We start from the raw sequence: 16,175 nt of genomic DNA on the forward strand, positions 1-16,175 counted from the left end.
TCTTTCTGTTCAATCGAAAATCAGAACTAAACAGTCCCCAAAATTTTCTTGGTAAAATTAAAAAGAAGACATCAGACGATGGCCTTAATAAAAATGAAAGGAAGGAGTTGGGCTTGTTTGGGATAGCAATTAAAAACACTTATAAATATGTTTTATGTAAATTGAGGTATCTCCTCTCACATACTTACCTCGTATTTGATAAATCATGATTGAAAAGTTACTTATAAGCTATTCCAAACAGCTTAATGTTTCTTTACTAGTAAAATAATTATCAACTATTAATATTATTAAAATTAAAATTTATAAGGAGCCGTAGTACTAGTACTTTCTCTAAATCTTTCAGCAATATTTTTTTATTAGCCAAATTTTTTAATTTTTAATTTTCTATGATATTGCTCTGCGTTTATGTGCATTTCGCGCAGGGATAAAATAGTTAGTTAGTATTAATACTAGTAAGTGGAATTAATCAACACGTTCTAGACTTTTGGCAAAAGAGCATGTAGGTAATAAATGGACAAAATTATGGGAAGCAAGGGGGGAGCGAAAAGGTGGAAAATTTATTAACAACGAGCTTTCTGTTAATGAAGTTGTAATTAGGGGAAATTAAGGGAAAATCCATAAACTTTTATATGATTATTAATCAATCAGTCAATTGATTAGCCGACTCTGAACTGCAGATTTATTACAGCTCCATGACTCAGCGTTTAGTCCTTTTCTTAAGTTGACTGCCTTGCAATCTTCGTGCGTACTCGATCGGACCACGTTTTTATAGTTTTTTATTTGAAAGTGTAAAACATCATAGACATTTTTTAGTATTTTTTTCTTCTTAGTCAGACTGAGAAGCTAGGTTTGCGGTAATATAATTTCTTCTTCATACCTTTTTCCCTTTCTTATTTGAATATAGGACTTTTTATAACACTGTTTGCTTGCTCACAATTCATCTCAATAATTGTTGACAATCACTACTAAAAAAATGACTTTCAGTGACGACTTTCAGCGACGACTCTTAATATCGCGACTGAAAGTCATACTTTCAACAGTCATTTTTTAGAGTCATCATTGAAAGTCAATTTTTAAAAATGAGACTTTCAACGGCGACTCTTAATATTACCATTGAAAGGGACTTTTAGTGGCGACAATAAAAAAAACTTTTAATAGCAACTCAATATGTCGCCACTGAAAGCACCTTTTAGCGGTAGCATTTTTTATCGCAACTAAAAGATAGTTTTTGTCACCGCTAAAAATTTATTTTAACTTTTTATTATTATTTTAATTTTTTTATAGAAAAATCATATTTACAAATGTCACTGCTAAAAGGTAATTTTAGCGGTAACATTTCTAAATATGATTTTTCTATAAAAAAAATTAAAAAGGTAGTAGTTTTAGCAGTGACAAAAAGTCACCACTAAAAGTCTATTTTAACTTTTTATTATTATTTTAACTTTTTTTATAAAAAATATAATATTTAGACAATAATTTTGTTCATTAATATGATTTGTTATGATAAAATAAAATATTTTTACATGTTGTTATGTTAGAGAGAGAGAAAGAGAGGGTTAGGGAGATAATATGATGTGTGTGTGAGAGAGTAAGAGAAAGGGAAGGAGAAAGGAATGAGTGTGTGTATGAAAGTGAGATATTATAATTATATGTGTGTGAGTTAAATAATCATGATAAAATTTATAATTAAATTTTATTATTATTTTTATATACTATTTTCATATTTCATAATTGTAAATATAAATATTAAAATAAATAATATAATAGCTTAAATAATTAGAAATAAAAAATAAAAGAAATAATAATGTATGAATTATATTTTTTTATACAAAATGGATATTATAAATAAATATTTTAATCAAATATAAAAATTAAATATAAATATTTAATAATATTATTATTTAACAATATTTAATATAATAGCTTTCAGCGGTAACTTTTGTCACCACTAAAACTATACTTGCAGCGGTGGTTCTTTTTATCACCGCTAATAAGTTTCAACGACAGTTGTTACGGTAACAACTTGGCTATCTCAGCAGTGACTTTTTGACTTTTAGTGGCGACTTTTGTCACTGAAAGTCAATTTTTTTTGTAGTGAATGCTGTTCAGTTACATTATTTCCAACTTTGTTCTGTCTTTGCCTCTCTAACAACAAGGAATATAGAACAGATTATCAGATGGAATATTAACTGAGCTCGCAAAGAAATGTAGCACTTGGCTTATTCACATATTTTTTTTGGTGGGAAAATTTGAGGATTTTGATTTGATTCTAAATATGAGGAGTTGAGGACTCATTGTCTCCAGTGATAAATTTTTGTTTCCAATTTTTTTTGTAAAAAAACTAAGAAAACAATTCATTTTACTATCCAAGACCTGTCTTTAATTCTTTCATTTTTATATATTATATTATAGTGGCATATATATTATTTAAAATTAAAATGTATACTTATAAATATATCTAAAAATAAGATAATCACCTTAGAAAAGTATTTCTAGTACTCCTCACCATTGGAAACACCTTTCAGAACTTAAAAAAGAGGCTAACATTTCGCCCAAAAAAAAACGCTAACATATACGTTAGTTCGAGTTTAATTTAGTTCTTCAAGTTTATAAAAAGTATTTTTTTTATTTCAATATTATTAGTCTAATTTAACAAAAAAAATATTGATTCAACAAATTTAAATGGTGACTTGATTTCTAATTAAATACTAACAAAATCATGTTCCAAAATTTTAATTCTTTAATATAATCATTTTATATTTTAAAATTTAAGTATGATTTGTTAGCATTCAATTGCAAATTCATCATTTAAATTTATTAAATTAGTATGGTGTATTAAGATTGATGATTAAAAATATACTTTATAAATTGAAGGAACAAAAATGAAACTCAATAAAAATTTAAAGTACCAAACCTACTTATACATTATTCTACTAATTAAGGGTTTGTTTGGGGCTACTTATATTGAATGTTTATAAATATGTTTATATAAGATGAGACAAAAATTTTCTAACATAATTATCTTATATTTTGTAAATTATGATTAAAAAAATGCTTTTGAGTAGTTATAACACCATTCCAAACAAGCATTAAAAAGTCAATTCTTTGGCCCCAAAAAAATTCAAAATTTATCCCACCATAAGTCAATAATAAGCAATATTACCTTAATTAAATAAGAGTAAAATGGACAGTTCAATAATCCAACAATGATATATCACTATGAGACTACGTGTCATTCGCAAGAGATCTGCATGAGAAGCTACCACCACGTGCCCAAAGTTGCTGCAATGAATCATCTCTTTGGCAAAACCATGAAATGGCTCTGAACTTCTTCATTCTGGCAATGTACAACGCATGCCGACGTGGCAATTATAACTAATTTACCTTTTGAAGCAACATTATGGGTTTCCAAATTTTGCAAACCTAATGATAACTACTTGTGATCGGTGCTCTAAACACAGTTCAGAATTCTGACACCGAGGTCGATTTATTTTAATGTAGTTGCAAAAGAAGACCCGACCTAAATTTCTCAAAAGGAATTCGAATATTGTAATAAAAGAGAAGAAAACAAAGAGATAATGTACACAGTAGTGGCTTGCATTTCTCAGTGACAACTGTAATTCTGGTTTCATCAGAACTAATCGAAACTCCTTCACGGATTGTACTGAGCTAGTCACGGATGATCGAGTGTCTCTCGAATTCACACAAGCATCAACAAAAATCCAAACTTTTCAATTATCTCTCTGTCTATCTATCGTTATCCATACCAAGTTTAATGATGTTTTACTATGTTGCTATGTGTTACTAGATTAGATATAAAGCCCTAATAAGTTTTTCTTATAATGCCTAAATGCATTACCAGTCTTGGCTAATTAATCTTTCTCTTCTTTTTATATATATAACACTTGCAACTATAACAAGGACAACAAAATCCTACAAGAGTTTTCGGATCCAAACTCCGAAGTCATAATGTCTTCTTCAACAACCACAGCCCTCTTGTTCATCTTCATGATCTTAGCTTTGAGTTCTCTTCCACCACTAACATGTGCTTGTCGTGATGATCCTTATTGCCACTGGCATTGTCACCCCAAATGCCAGAAACCACCTCGTCACGGCGGGCACAAGAAATCGCCTCCAAAGCCGCCGCCAGTTACCGTCCCGCCGATCATAGTCACACCGCCACCGGTATCCCCGCCAGTTATAATAAAGCCACCACCAGTCGCACCTTACCCGCCGGTTATAATAAAGCCACCACCAGTCGCACCTTCGCCGCCTGTTATAATAAACCCACCGCCAGTTGCACCTTCGCCGCCGGTTATAATAAACCCACCACCAACTGTACCTCCTCCGCCGTACTGGGTTCCTAGTCCTCCTCAAGCGAGGTGTCCCATCGATGCCCTAAAGCTAGGGCTGTGTTTGGATGTGCTTTCAGGACTTGTGCATGTGGGAATAGGGAACCCTATCGAACATATATGCTGCCCAGTGATCCAAGGATTGCTTGAGCTTGAAGCAGCCATATGTCTTTGCACTGTGATCAGACTTAAGCTTCTGAATCTCAACATTTTCGTCCCTCTTGCTCTTCAAGTCCTGGCTACTTGTGGCTTGACCCCTCCTCCTGGTTTTGTTTGTCCACCTTTATAAACTTTATGGGTAAGCAAACTGAAGAACTACAACTAGCTCTCAACTGTTGAATCATTTCAAAATTTTATGCTTAATATAGTATATTTCACTATATATTACACATAATATAAAAATATGATTTGATAGTTGAGAGCTGGAAGCTAGCTAGCTCTCACAGATCCAAAAGAAATGACCTCTCTTTGCTTTTATGTTATTAGGTATGTTGACGGTCGATCCGATTGTGTGTGTGTGTGTAAATTTGTGTGTTTCTATCTAGCTAAGTTTGAGTAGATTATTTTAGGGTTATAGTTTTGTTGTGTGAGGGCCGTTTAAGTTGTAATGTATACTGTTCCTATATATATAAAAAAAATATTACCAATATATATAATTAGCTCATGACATGAAACATGTTATCATCTGAACAGTATTTTGTTCTTAGTATTACCGTAGAAATTCGACATCAGGTTATAAAATTGTTGATGGTTAATATTTAATATTATTTTTAAAAATAAAATCTCTTGATCTAGTGTTTCTGTAGAAGAATTTGTGGGGTTATATTAATATATGATGAAATAGGATTTGGATTCAGTGAGTAATGGGTTAATTCGGTGAAAATCAGTGAGATCAAGTGCATGTATTTTTAGTTTTAATTTCTTAATGAGTATGTTTAATAAAAATTTCATGATCACAAATCGTAATAAAAGTTTGAAAATAGCAACAAAACTATAAAAATAAATAGCTATATATTACCTTAGAGAACCATCTAGACACATGCATGTAATTAACATAATAAGGGAATTAATAAATCAATATGTCTATTTATTGAGTATTTTAATTTCTGGTTTGAAAAGATTCTCGATGCTTGTAAAGCAAAATCAAGCATTATCACGCGCAGATTGATTATAATTAATTAATGTTTGATGGACCGACAGATTGATGACACACAGGCAACTTAACTGTTACGCTTGTGTTTGTTTGTGATCGTCTTATGAGAAGGTGACATCAGATGTGACAAAATAAGGTTCACGGGTTGGCATAAGTTTTTGTAAACAAGGACCATCTAATTTTTTCTTTAGTCAAAATGATCGAATTCGGAGAATCAAAGCTGTATATATCATGGAGTATGATTTTAAAAGTGGTTTTTTTAATACTCCAATTCTAAATATAAAACTCATTTTGTGGGGTAATTTATACTATAAAACAAGCATTACATTTAATAAGAAAGGGGAGTATAATTTTTCTTATTAAGAATTTAAAAACAGAGGAAATAAGTAGTCAACAAAAGTTTAAAAACACATAATACGTTCTATACCTACATTTATTTAGAAGAATATATTTTTTTGAATAGAAGTGTTTTTAAAAAGGTTTTACGCAAGTGAACGAGTGAGATCGTGTGGGTCATTTCTCTTTCTTTGTTTTTTTTGCCCCCCACAAATCTCAAAAGAGAAATACTTTGAGGTGCTTAATTGAAATTGCCAATGGTCACTGTGTTGGAATCTGGGGATTAGGAAAATGGAGGCACATAGCGATAATTGTGCTGAAAGGATCAACCTTCTTAAGAAAATCAAACTAATAACCACCCTTATCAAGATATCATTGACAATACTATATAAATATTTCCCATAGAAATTAGATTCTCTGTTTTTTTTTTTATCGATTTTGTTTTTAGAAAATGTAATAATCCTGCTAAGTGCTAACTATATATATATATATATATATATATATATATATAACCAGGAAGGGACATTTAATTTCTAATTTTTTTTTTACTTTTGATCATCATATTCTCCACTTTTCATTCAATAGGTGACAAATGAAGTAAGATAATTTTAGGTTCTTTTCTCTCATTTTGTTTGAGCTTTATCTTGTTCATGTTTCATTGTGAATATTGAAGTGTTCAGTTTTATTTAAAAAGGAAAAAATTCACCGGCACGTTGTGACTTCGTACATGCTGAATCGGCTAAACAAAACCCTAACTCTTATAGCTATGAGAATATTTTGAGATCAATGAACCTAAGAAGTGACAAAGTCTTCAAGCACGTCACAAATTGTCGGTTTAATTTACTAGTTATTTCATTATTTCTTTCAAATCAAAGATCTTCTCTTATAAATATACATGCATCAAATATATTACCAAAGATTCAAGCTTGTATTATAATGGTTATTGTTTATATTATCATTTTCCAGATACATGAGAAGAGGTAAATTTCTAATAGAAGCTATTTATAAATGATTGTGAGGAGACTTTTAATAGCCCCCACCCTTATGTACAGCTCATTGGTTAGTTACTAAGACCACCCCACCTTAGCACAACCAGGTAAATGATAATATTCTATGTTGTGTGTGTATATATAGGTACTATTGTAGCTTTATAATTTTTAGGCAACCTTAAAATGTTGTTATTATGTGTGAATGATGAGTAGATTGAGTGAAAAGAACTTGAGTCCTTTAAAATAAGGTTAATTAAGAGTTCAAATATTGCAAATGAAAAGATTTTGTTAAGATATGAATATGATTTAATACAGTATTGGATATTAGATAATTGTTGTATTAACCACTACTACTAAGTATTATGTTTGGTGTAAGTTAAAAATGCATTTCCGCTACTACAAATGAGATGTGGTAGAAATAGGAGTAGCGGAAAATAGCTATTACGGTGACAGCTAGTAGGCAATTGGCCCCGAAAATGAATTTATTTAAAACAAAGGTGAAAATATGTCATATATATTACCACTTGTGTTCTTCAAATAAATGATGTGAAATAATCACGTAGTTGAATTTGTGTTTGGCACTAGTGAACCAGAAAAACACATCACTATATTAGATATCGTTCATGAATTTAGACAAAGTGCAAAAGTTTTCAAACTTGATATGATACCAATAGTGTAAATATATTAATTTCTTATGAAAGATGTGATATTCAGAGAACATGGAAAATCTTAATCTTTTGTAAAGATTTTCACATGAAAGTGCACAACACATTCTTTTATTCTATCCTTTTCAATCGTGACAAAAGCATGTTTGTTCGTCCCAGCTCACGGGATAGATCAACAGTAATATTGCCCAAAAGAACCAAAGGTTCCCACAAACAAACTTCAATCAATATATATATGTATATGTATATATTAATCAATATATTCCCTCTTCAGACAACACAAATAAAAAGTAGGATCGATTCCTAGTGTCTTATATATGTAATGTTCCAAAAACAAAACGACATGCTACGTCATGATTGTTACAGGCATGCTCTAATCATACACTTTATGAAAGGAAGAAAACCAAGTTGAAGACCGTGTGTGTGTGTGTGTATGCGTGTGTGTGTGTGTAAACTATGTATCCTTTCTCAATTTGATTATTTTTCCTTATCGAATTACTATTGTATCTAACCAATCGAATCATTTGTTAAGAAAACAAATATAGTACGCAAGTATGAGTGATCTGTTGGCTAAGATCGATTAATAGGGGAAAAGATGCTATTACATATGTATGTACGTATCTATGTACATGACCCTTATTGTTACAGGTCGTAACAGGCTCTGGGCTTTTTTTTTTTTGTTGCAATATTAAACATACTGAATGTCCTGACAAAATTTTACCGAGGGCTAGCTTGCTACTAGCTGGTTCTTGATTTTTGTGCTTTCTTTCTTGGTTTTTGGAGAATTACAATGAGGTTTCAAGGAAGGAAACTAATTACTTAAAAATCCTAATAACAACCTAATTGCAGGTATGCCCTAATCATACACTTTATGAGAGGAAGAAAACTAAGTTGAAGACCATATGTTTGTGTGTGCGAAAACTATGTATCCTTTCTCAATTTGATTCTTTTTCCTTATCAAATTATTATTGTATGTAACCAATCGAATCATTATTTAAGAGCACAAATATAGTACGCAAGTATGAGTGATCTGGTGGCTAAGATCGATTAATAAGGGAAAAGTTGCTATTACATATGTATGTATGTATCTATGTATGTGTATGTACATGCATATGACCCTTATTGTTACAGGTCGTAACAGGCTTTGGTTTTTTTTTTTTTTTGTAATATTAATCATACTGAATGTCGTGACAAAATTTTACCGAGGGCCAGCTTGCTACGAGCTGGTTCTTAATTTTTGTGCTTTTTTGTTTTGGTTTTTGGAGAATTACAATAAGGTTTCAAAAAAGAAAAATAATTAGTAAAAAGTCCCAATAACAATCTAAGCAGTCTCTAATGATAAGTTTTAAAGTAAGAAATAACAACTTTTGATATTTGTTTTGTAATTATTTTTCTTTCTTCGGACCTCATTGTAATTTTTTTTTAAGGAGAAAATAAATAGTTCCTTTGTTGATTTTATTCATGCTGGGCTGGAAGGCAGGAGAAGAGCACAATCTGCCCAGGTGAATACTGAATAAAATAAAACACTTGAACAGATATAATATTGTTGCGCTGCAAATTAAAAATGAAGAACAAATTATAAGAGAAGAATCTGTGATCATCACAACTATAAACTTTCATGTCTCTTTTCTTCCCCCCTTACAAATTTACCCGAGTAGTAAATATGGGGAGATTATTCACCATAGTCCCATGCACACAAATGACAGAGAAACCACAAATTAAACGAGGTGTTTATAACAACAACAACAATAATCCAAGATACATAAAGTCGTCGTCATCATCTTCATATGGTTTAGACTAGAAAATGTAAAGTCGAAAAACCGATTGAGAAAGGCCACATCATCATCGAAGAAAGAAAAAGAAGAAGCTAATTTTGTGTATACTTATCAGGCACACTGGAAGCCACGAGGAACTTTGCGAGAGCAGACATTGAGAAGCAAGCTGAGAGAGATAGGAAGGTTGAGGTTAATGCCCAAAATGTTAGCTTTGAGGGCAGTGCAAAGGCATACGGCAGCTTCAAGGTCAACAAGTCCATTAAGCAAAGAGCAACAAGGGGTCACTGGTGGTTGTCCAAGGGTCACGTTAAGCAAACCGTTCAGAACATTAGCACATACCCCTAGTTTTAGGGCATCACGAGGGCATGTACCACTTCCGGACGGGCTAGGTTTGGGGTTCGGGTTTGGCCGGGGCCTTGGGTTCGGCTTCGGGTTAGGGTAGCCCCCGCATGAGCCACATGCCGTGACAAGTGAAAAGAAGAGGAGGTTGAGAACAAGGAAAAGAGCAAAAGAGGAAGTTTTAGAAGCCATTGAAGAAGAAGAAGCTAAGCACTAAAGAGTTTAGTCGCAATAAGTGCTATAAGAAGAAGACTGTTTGTGGGGATGGAGTTATTCGAAGCAATGGTAGGGTTTATATAGTGAGGATCTGACGTGGAGAATAATATTAAAAAAACTTGAGCCAGAAAATTAGGGCATCAAGATGAGCAAATTAATAAAGGAACCATGTGTGAACTTGGGAACTTTTAGCTGGCACAGGGAAGCTCATAATTTGGCAGAATTTTGAATGTTTATGAGAGAGCGACTGACATATTGCCACATCGATCTGTGGATCCATTCAAATTTTACAATTGCCGATAGCAATCCATATTCGATTCCACTGGAAAACTTAAATTAAATGGAATTATTACACACTTCTGGTTCCCCGCCCCCAAAAAAAAAAAAAAACTTTTGCATGTGGGTTTGTGTACTGCGTGTCCCTAGTTTCTTGCTTAAGAGTCAATACAACTCAAATTATTAAATTCGATCTAAATTTCTGTCTAGCTATTACAAATTATTTATACATATTATTGATAATGAAATTATTCAAACTTGTGTGCCTTTGGAAAATATGAACAATTTGTTGATGGTGTCTCTTTAACTTTCTACAACCAAGGGGCGGTGCTATACTTTATTTGTCAAAGGGAAAAGAAAGCACTTATAGTGACAGGACACGGAAGCCTCCTTTGGAACAGGACACAATTTAGTGTTAGTTTGACATTTGGCCCCTCCACCATAGCATCTACGAAAATAATGATTTCTCTCGTGTGAATTTGTGAGTACGTGTGCGGTGTTCATAAATTTTTTGTAAATGATTATTCAACTTTAGTTGGAAATGATTTTTGGGGTATGTTTTGACGGAGGAAAAAAATGAGAGCAAGATTGGAGATAGGGACTACTAGGAAGGAAGACTTCTAAAAATAGCAAAAATTTTATTATTTTAGGGAGTTCTCCGTTCTAGCATTCTTTCGTATGTAATTTTCTTCCTATCCAACCATAGGTTTGGTGGTTGGTATGATCGAATCATTATTAAAGCTCATGGGTCTGAATTTGCTGCTAAAGAAGATGAAATGAGGTAGGGTAATATTATTGAATCCTTTGGTTGGATGCATACTTCTTCCAATTCTAAATGAAAGAGTTAGATAATTAGTTTTTAAAAATTAAGAAAATTAGTTAAGTTATTTGTAGAAAAAATTTGTTAGTTTCTCTAAAGTATTCTTTTTATTCATTTGTATTGAAAACTACCTATTAATCACATAATATGTGTTATCAAAAGGGAGAGAGTTTGAGGAAAAATTATAACATATACTACTTTCTATCCTAGATATAACATATACTACCTTCGGTCCTAAATATTCTGCTTAGGAGAGACAATAAATTGATATACTACCTTCGGTCTCAAATATAAGTTATAGTTTGTAATGCAAATTATGCACCCAAACTAAATTTTATATCTATGATCAGAAGTAGTGTTATACTACCTCCGGTCCTAATTATAAGACCCAGTTGACTAATTTGAGGAGATTAAGGAAGTAAGTTAAGTTAGTTATTTGTAACAAATAAGTATTGTCATTCCTAAAATATCCTTGCTACTTAAGTGTATTGGTTAGAACTATCATTATTAGAAAGATTATCTTGGGAAAAAATGCATAAATATGATAGACAAAATGGATTGGGGTCTTATAATTAGGACCAAACTAAAAGTCAAACGGGGTCTTATATTAAGGACCGGAGGTAGTATTTAGGATTAAAACAGATTCATCTACTAGTTCTTGTATTAGCTAGTATTTAAGATTGGAGCTGGGAATAGTTCCCAACAAGACGATTCGAAGAAAACAAAAACTCTCTTCCATATAGTTAATCCTTTAGTCTATTTGCTGGGAACTAATCTATTGTTTATTTCCCTCTCCAATATCATCTTAATTGCTTTTGTGCTGTGTTTGCTGATGGTTAATATATATATATTGTTAATTCATTCGCATCATCTTAATATGTGTTGTGTTGTGTAATTAAGAGAAGATTGATATTCGGGTAATTAACGACAAAAGCAAATCTCTCTCAGAGATTGAATTAAAATGAATAGACATGAATGAAAATGTACTTTCACGCAAAATTACTGAAACAAGCAATTCCAAGTGAGTCAGTGAAATTACACAGACCCAAGAGTTCCACGTGCATTGGTACTTGCCATCGATCAAGAACTTATATTTACTGTAGCAAATAAAATCCTGGGCTCAGATAATTTTCTATAATGTGATCACAATCATTTGTGATTATCACTAATTAATTAATATAATTAATAATAGTGAAACGAGTCACGGGATTCCTCTATGATGGGGTCCACCAAAACCTGATTCAGCCGATGGATCAATATCGAGGGTTTTCGGAACCAGTGTGCTCTCTCTGCTTTTAATTATTTTTTTAATTATTTATTATTATTGCCACCGTGTGGAGCCATCCAAAATCTACCCATATAATAAAATAAATAGGTGAAATCTCCATATTTAAAAATTTTATTGGTTAGAAAAGTCTGAATTTGTTAATTTTAACATACATAAAGTATCAGTAATTTGAAATATTATTTTATATATTTTGCAAATTTTAGGTACTTCTTATTAATAAAATTTTTTAAAAAAGGAAGTTTTCACTAATTTTCCCTATAATTAATAAATTAATTGAATGTAGTAATATTGCTAGTGGAGATCTCTAGATCACAAACAATCAGATATGGATCAACACAATTACATATGATTCAACAATTAATGATTTCTTTTTCATCAAATTGCGTCCAAGAAATGTCATTTCAAACAAAAGTCCTTATCGTGACGACCGGTGGTTTTCCATAACAAATCTGTTGACCCTATTTTCTGTGTGATCCCCATATTGGATGCTCCTTTCTATCTCTTTTATAAGAATCTGTAATTTTTCTTAATCCTTTTTATAAGATCATACTTGTGGCTATCTGAATATTTAACATGTTTTTATCATTTTTGCCCATAGTTAATTTTATATCTTTCATATTTTTTTCCTCTTACTTGCTCCTTATAAATAAGGTTATGCTTGGAAAAAAAATTTCATTTCTTAGCTATTTATTACTTTTAAATAATTTTAACTATTTTTTTAAACTGCATAATTTAGTTATCAGGCTATTACAAAATGGACCGGAGGGGATATATAAACACTTTTTTATGCAAGATATATAAATACTAATACCAATATCGATCAACAAAGTAAAATTTGAAATTCATGCAAATCATAAATAATACAGATATTTTTGAAAATCTCTATGAGGATTGTTCATCTAATTAATCTACACACACAATAAATCCGGCCTTTAATTTCCTATGGCCTCGCACCTCTGTCTTCGATCGTCTTTTTTCTCTTTTATTCACAATTATCTGTCTAATTTTTTCAATTCTTCAAAATTTCCTTTTCAGTAAGTCATAGACTACTCTCTAAGTTAATATTTATCTCGTTTATCACACATACTATAGTCTTATGAAATATAAGGTTCATAATAAGTTGCATTATTTATTAGGTTTTAGATTTGTAACTTGTCCCTGAAACATTCTTAATATAGTGAGGGAGAGTTGGTAGATAAAACATTCGTATTGCATAATTGATTTTTTTTAAAAAATATATTTGTCTTATTTTATTGGGGGAAAAAAAGTTCTTCCTTCAAATTACTGATGCTGGAGGATGAAAAAGAAAAATGTTGCTTAATAATGTAAAACACAATAATAAACTAATAATATAAAGATAAAGGAGGGATGGCACATACAAAGAAAAAAGAGCAGTCTGGAATATAAAGGATTTTTTTCTCTTATTTTTTTGGTTTGCAGCATTTTCTCCCTTTGTGAAGTTGGTAACACTGTTTTTTTCTTTTTTGGACCAAAAGTTGGTAACACTGTTGAAGGAATGAAATCTAGATTCTTCTCTGTCCCCTAATAGGGATTTCAGAATCTTAAAATTAGCTTCTTCTTTTTCCCGATTCAAACATTTGGCCTTGAAAAGCAACTTGCCATGGAGACTCTAACGAACAAAACAAAAGCATCGGACTTTTCACTATTTTAATCACTAAATGCAAAATCTCATTGATTTGTTCTTTCACTAGGATAAGGTTACAGGAAAAGCTATTAATGAAGCCTCAAATTGTAAAACATTAATAACAATCAAGAGAAGCTCAAATTTTCTTAATTTGGAGTAGGAATACTGAAATGAACCCAGACAAGACACGCTAGCATGATTGCTCCAAATTAAGAATTCTAAAAATTTTTTTTAACAGGAAGGGGGCACTTATCTTAATTGACAGATCATAGTTTATCGCCAAAAATGGATTAGGTCAATTGAGTTTTACATTACATTAACTTAGCCAAATTAGTCATGTTAATTTTCAAATAAAAGCTACAATATCTGGGTATAGAAGAAAGGAATTTACACGTTTATATGAATTTAATAACTATCAGAATAATCAGTCGAACTATTAGCCTCTTAACTATTAGAGCCATATAAAATGATTGATAAAGATTAAAGAATAATGATCAGTTGGAGTTGGTATGGTGCTCTTATATATATAAATATATATATATATTTTATATTTATATATAAGTTGTTATTTGGCATACATGGGGAGCATTCATTTGTGTTACTATATATTACTTTCGGTCCTTAATATAAAACTCAGTTGACTAATTTGAATAGATTAATAAAGCTAAAAAAAATTACTACATTATATTATATCTTACATGATCTTTCTGAAATACTTATATATATTATTAGATTATATATCAGCCTATAAGTTAAGCAAATTAGTTTTAAAAAAATGATAAATATAAATATTTTAAAGTAATTTTTAGTTTTCTTAATCTTTCCAAATCAGTCAATCGAATCTTATACTAACTTCGATCCTTAATATAAGAGCTAGTTGACTAATTTGAATAAATTAAGGAAACTAGTTAAGCTAGTTATTTGTAATAAATAGATATTGTCTTTCTTAAAATATTCTTATTAATCAAGTGTATTGATTAGAACTACTATTATTGCAAGAACTACCTTAGGAAAAAATAAATAAATATGACAGACAAAATGAATTAGGGTCATATATTTAGGACAAAAAAAAGTCAAATAAACTTTTATATTAAGGACCCAAGGTAGTATTAAGGATCGAAAGTAGTATTTTTAATTTAATTTTTTGATTCTCATGATTTAGTTTTACATGAAGAGTGAATTGAATCTTTAAAAAATGCACACTAATCAAAACTTTGAATGAAACAAGTATTTATATTCTTTTCGTATTATTGTAAAATTTTCACTCTCGTAAAATTTAATTAATGTAACATCAAAAAAAAGTAAAATTTAATTAATGGAAATTATAAAGCAATATTAACAACTTGCACATCCTTTTTTTGGATGAATGATGTTTAATTGATGATAGGAGGGTTTCAACCTACTTTTATAATGGATGAAATGCATAAAAGAGGCATGAAACTGAAATAGCTATGTCTATCAAATCATTATACTTTAAATACGTTTTTGTTTACTTTCACTATTGTGTTTTCTCTGCTACATGTATAAAATTATTCAAACTAGTTGTATTGAGAAATTAGATTAGGTAATTAGATATTTTATCCCAACGATATTAATTAGTTTTCTCATGCTTGTTTGAATATTTTGAGTTTAATTGTTGCTTTTTGAGGTAGGTAATTACATTGTATTCATTTGATTCAAATTTGCAAATATTTGAAAACTTAGAACCATATGCAAATCAGGATATTAATGTTATTGGAAACTTTTGGCACAATTTATGTTTATGGACTTGTGATAAAAAAAGTTAGTCTTGATTAGTTCCTGTATACATAGTTTACCTAGGTTTGATGATAGATTATATACATTGTGATTAGTTGAATAACTTAATAGTTTAATTCGTTTGGATAGTATATAATTAAACTATTTTTTTGTTAGATATAAATATCCTCTTATTAGAAACAATACTGTTTGAGACACTATTGAATAATAAATGTAGACATATATTCTAATTGACACTAAATTGAACTGTAGGTGGACTATTTGCATGAAGCAGTTCTATACAATGAAATTTTGTATCTGTACAATTAAACGGATAAAACTCCTTCCGTTAGAACCAAGGCCAACCGATCTCCTCATGCTTTCTCTTTTTTTGGGGGTACAATGCTTTTCTTTTTCTATTGAAAAGGGCAAAAAAAAGAAAAAAAGGTCTTCACATTCTATCCAATCATTTAAGTGGGCCGGCCTAGCTGACTATGAAGATAATGGAAGCCCAAATCTAGGAGTAGCGCACATACAGGCCCGGATCCATGGATGATGATACAAGGACCCACCCAAGAGTGAAT

At 30.9% G+C, this 16,175-nt stretch overlaps 2 protein-coding genes across 2 annotated transcripts; one reads left to right on the forward strand and one right to left on the reverse strand.

The window, feature by feature from the left end:
- The first annotated feature begins 3,969 nt into the window (after positions 1 to 3,969).
- On the forward strand, positions 3,970 to 4,641 carry LOC114759365 (36.4 kDa proline-rich protein). Its single transcript, XM_028948529.1, has one exon. It carries the CDS (start codon positions 3,970 to 3,972, stop codon positions 4,639 to 4,641), a length of 672 nt encoding a protein of 223 aa, XP_028804362.1.
- A 4,408-nt stretch (positions 4,642 to 9,049) lies between these two features.
- Positions 9,050 to 15,634, reverse strand: LOC114759366 (lipid transfer protein EARLI 1-like). The gene is made up of 2 exons (XM_028948530.1): positions 15,623 to 15,634; positions 9,050 to 9,847 (listed from the first exon to the last, which is right to left on the reverse strand). The coding sequence occupies exon 2, from the start codon at positions 9,799 to 9,801 to the stop codon at positions 9,382 to 9,384; it is 420 nt and encodes a 139-aa protein (XP_028804363.1). The 5' UTR covers positions 9,802 to 9,847; positions 15,623 to 15,634; the 3' UTR covers positions 9,050 to 9,381.
- Between the last annotated feature and the right edge of the window lie 541 nt (positions 15,635 to 16,175).

This window comes from Neltuma alba, unplaced genomic scaffold (genome assembly GCF_004799145.2).
Source record: "Neltuma alba isolate B1F8T4 unplaced genomic scaffold, ASM479914v2 tig00010835_pilon, whole genome shotgun sequence".
NCBI lineage: Eukaryota > Viridiplantae > Streptophyta > Magnoliopsida > Fabales > Fabaceae > Neltuma > Neltuma alba.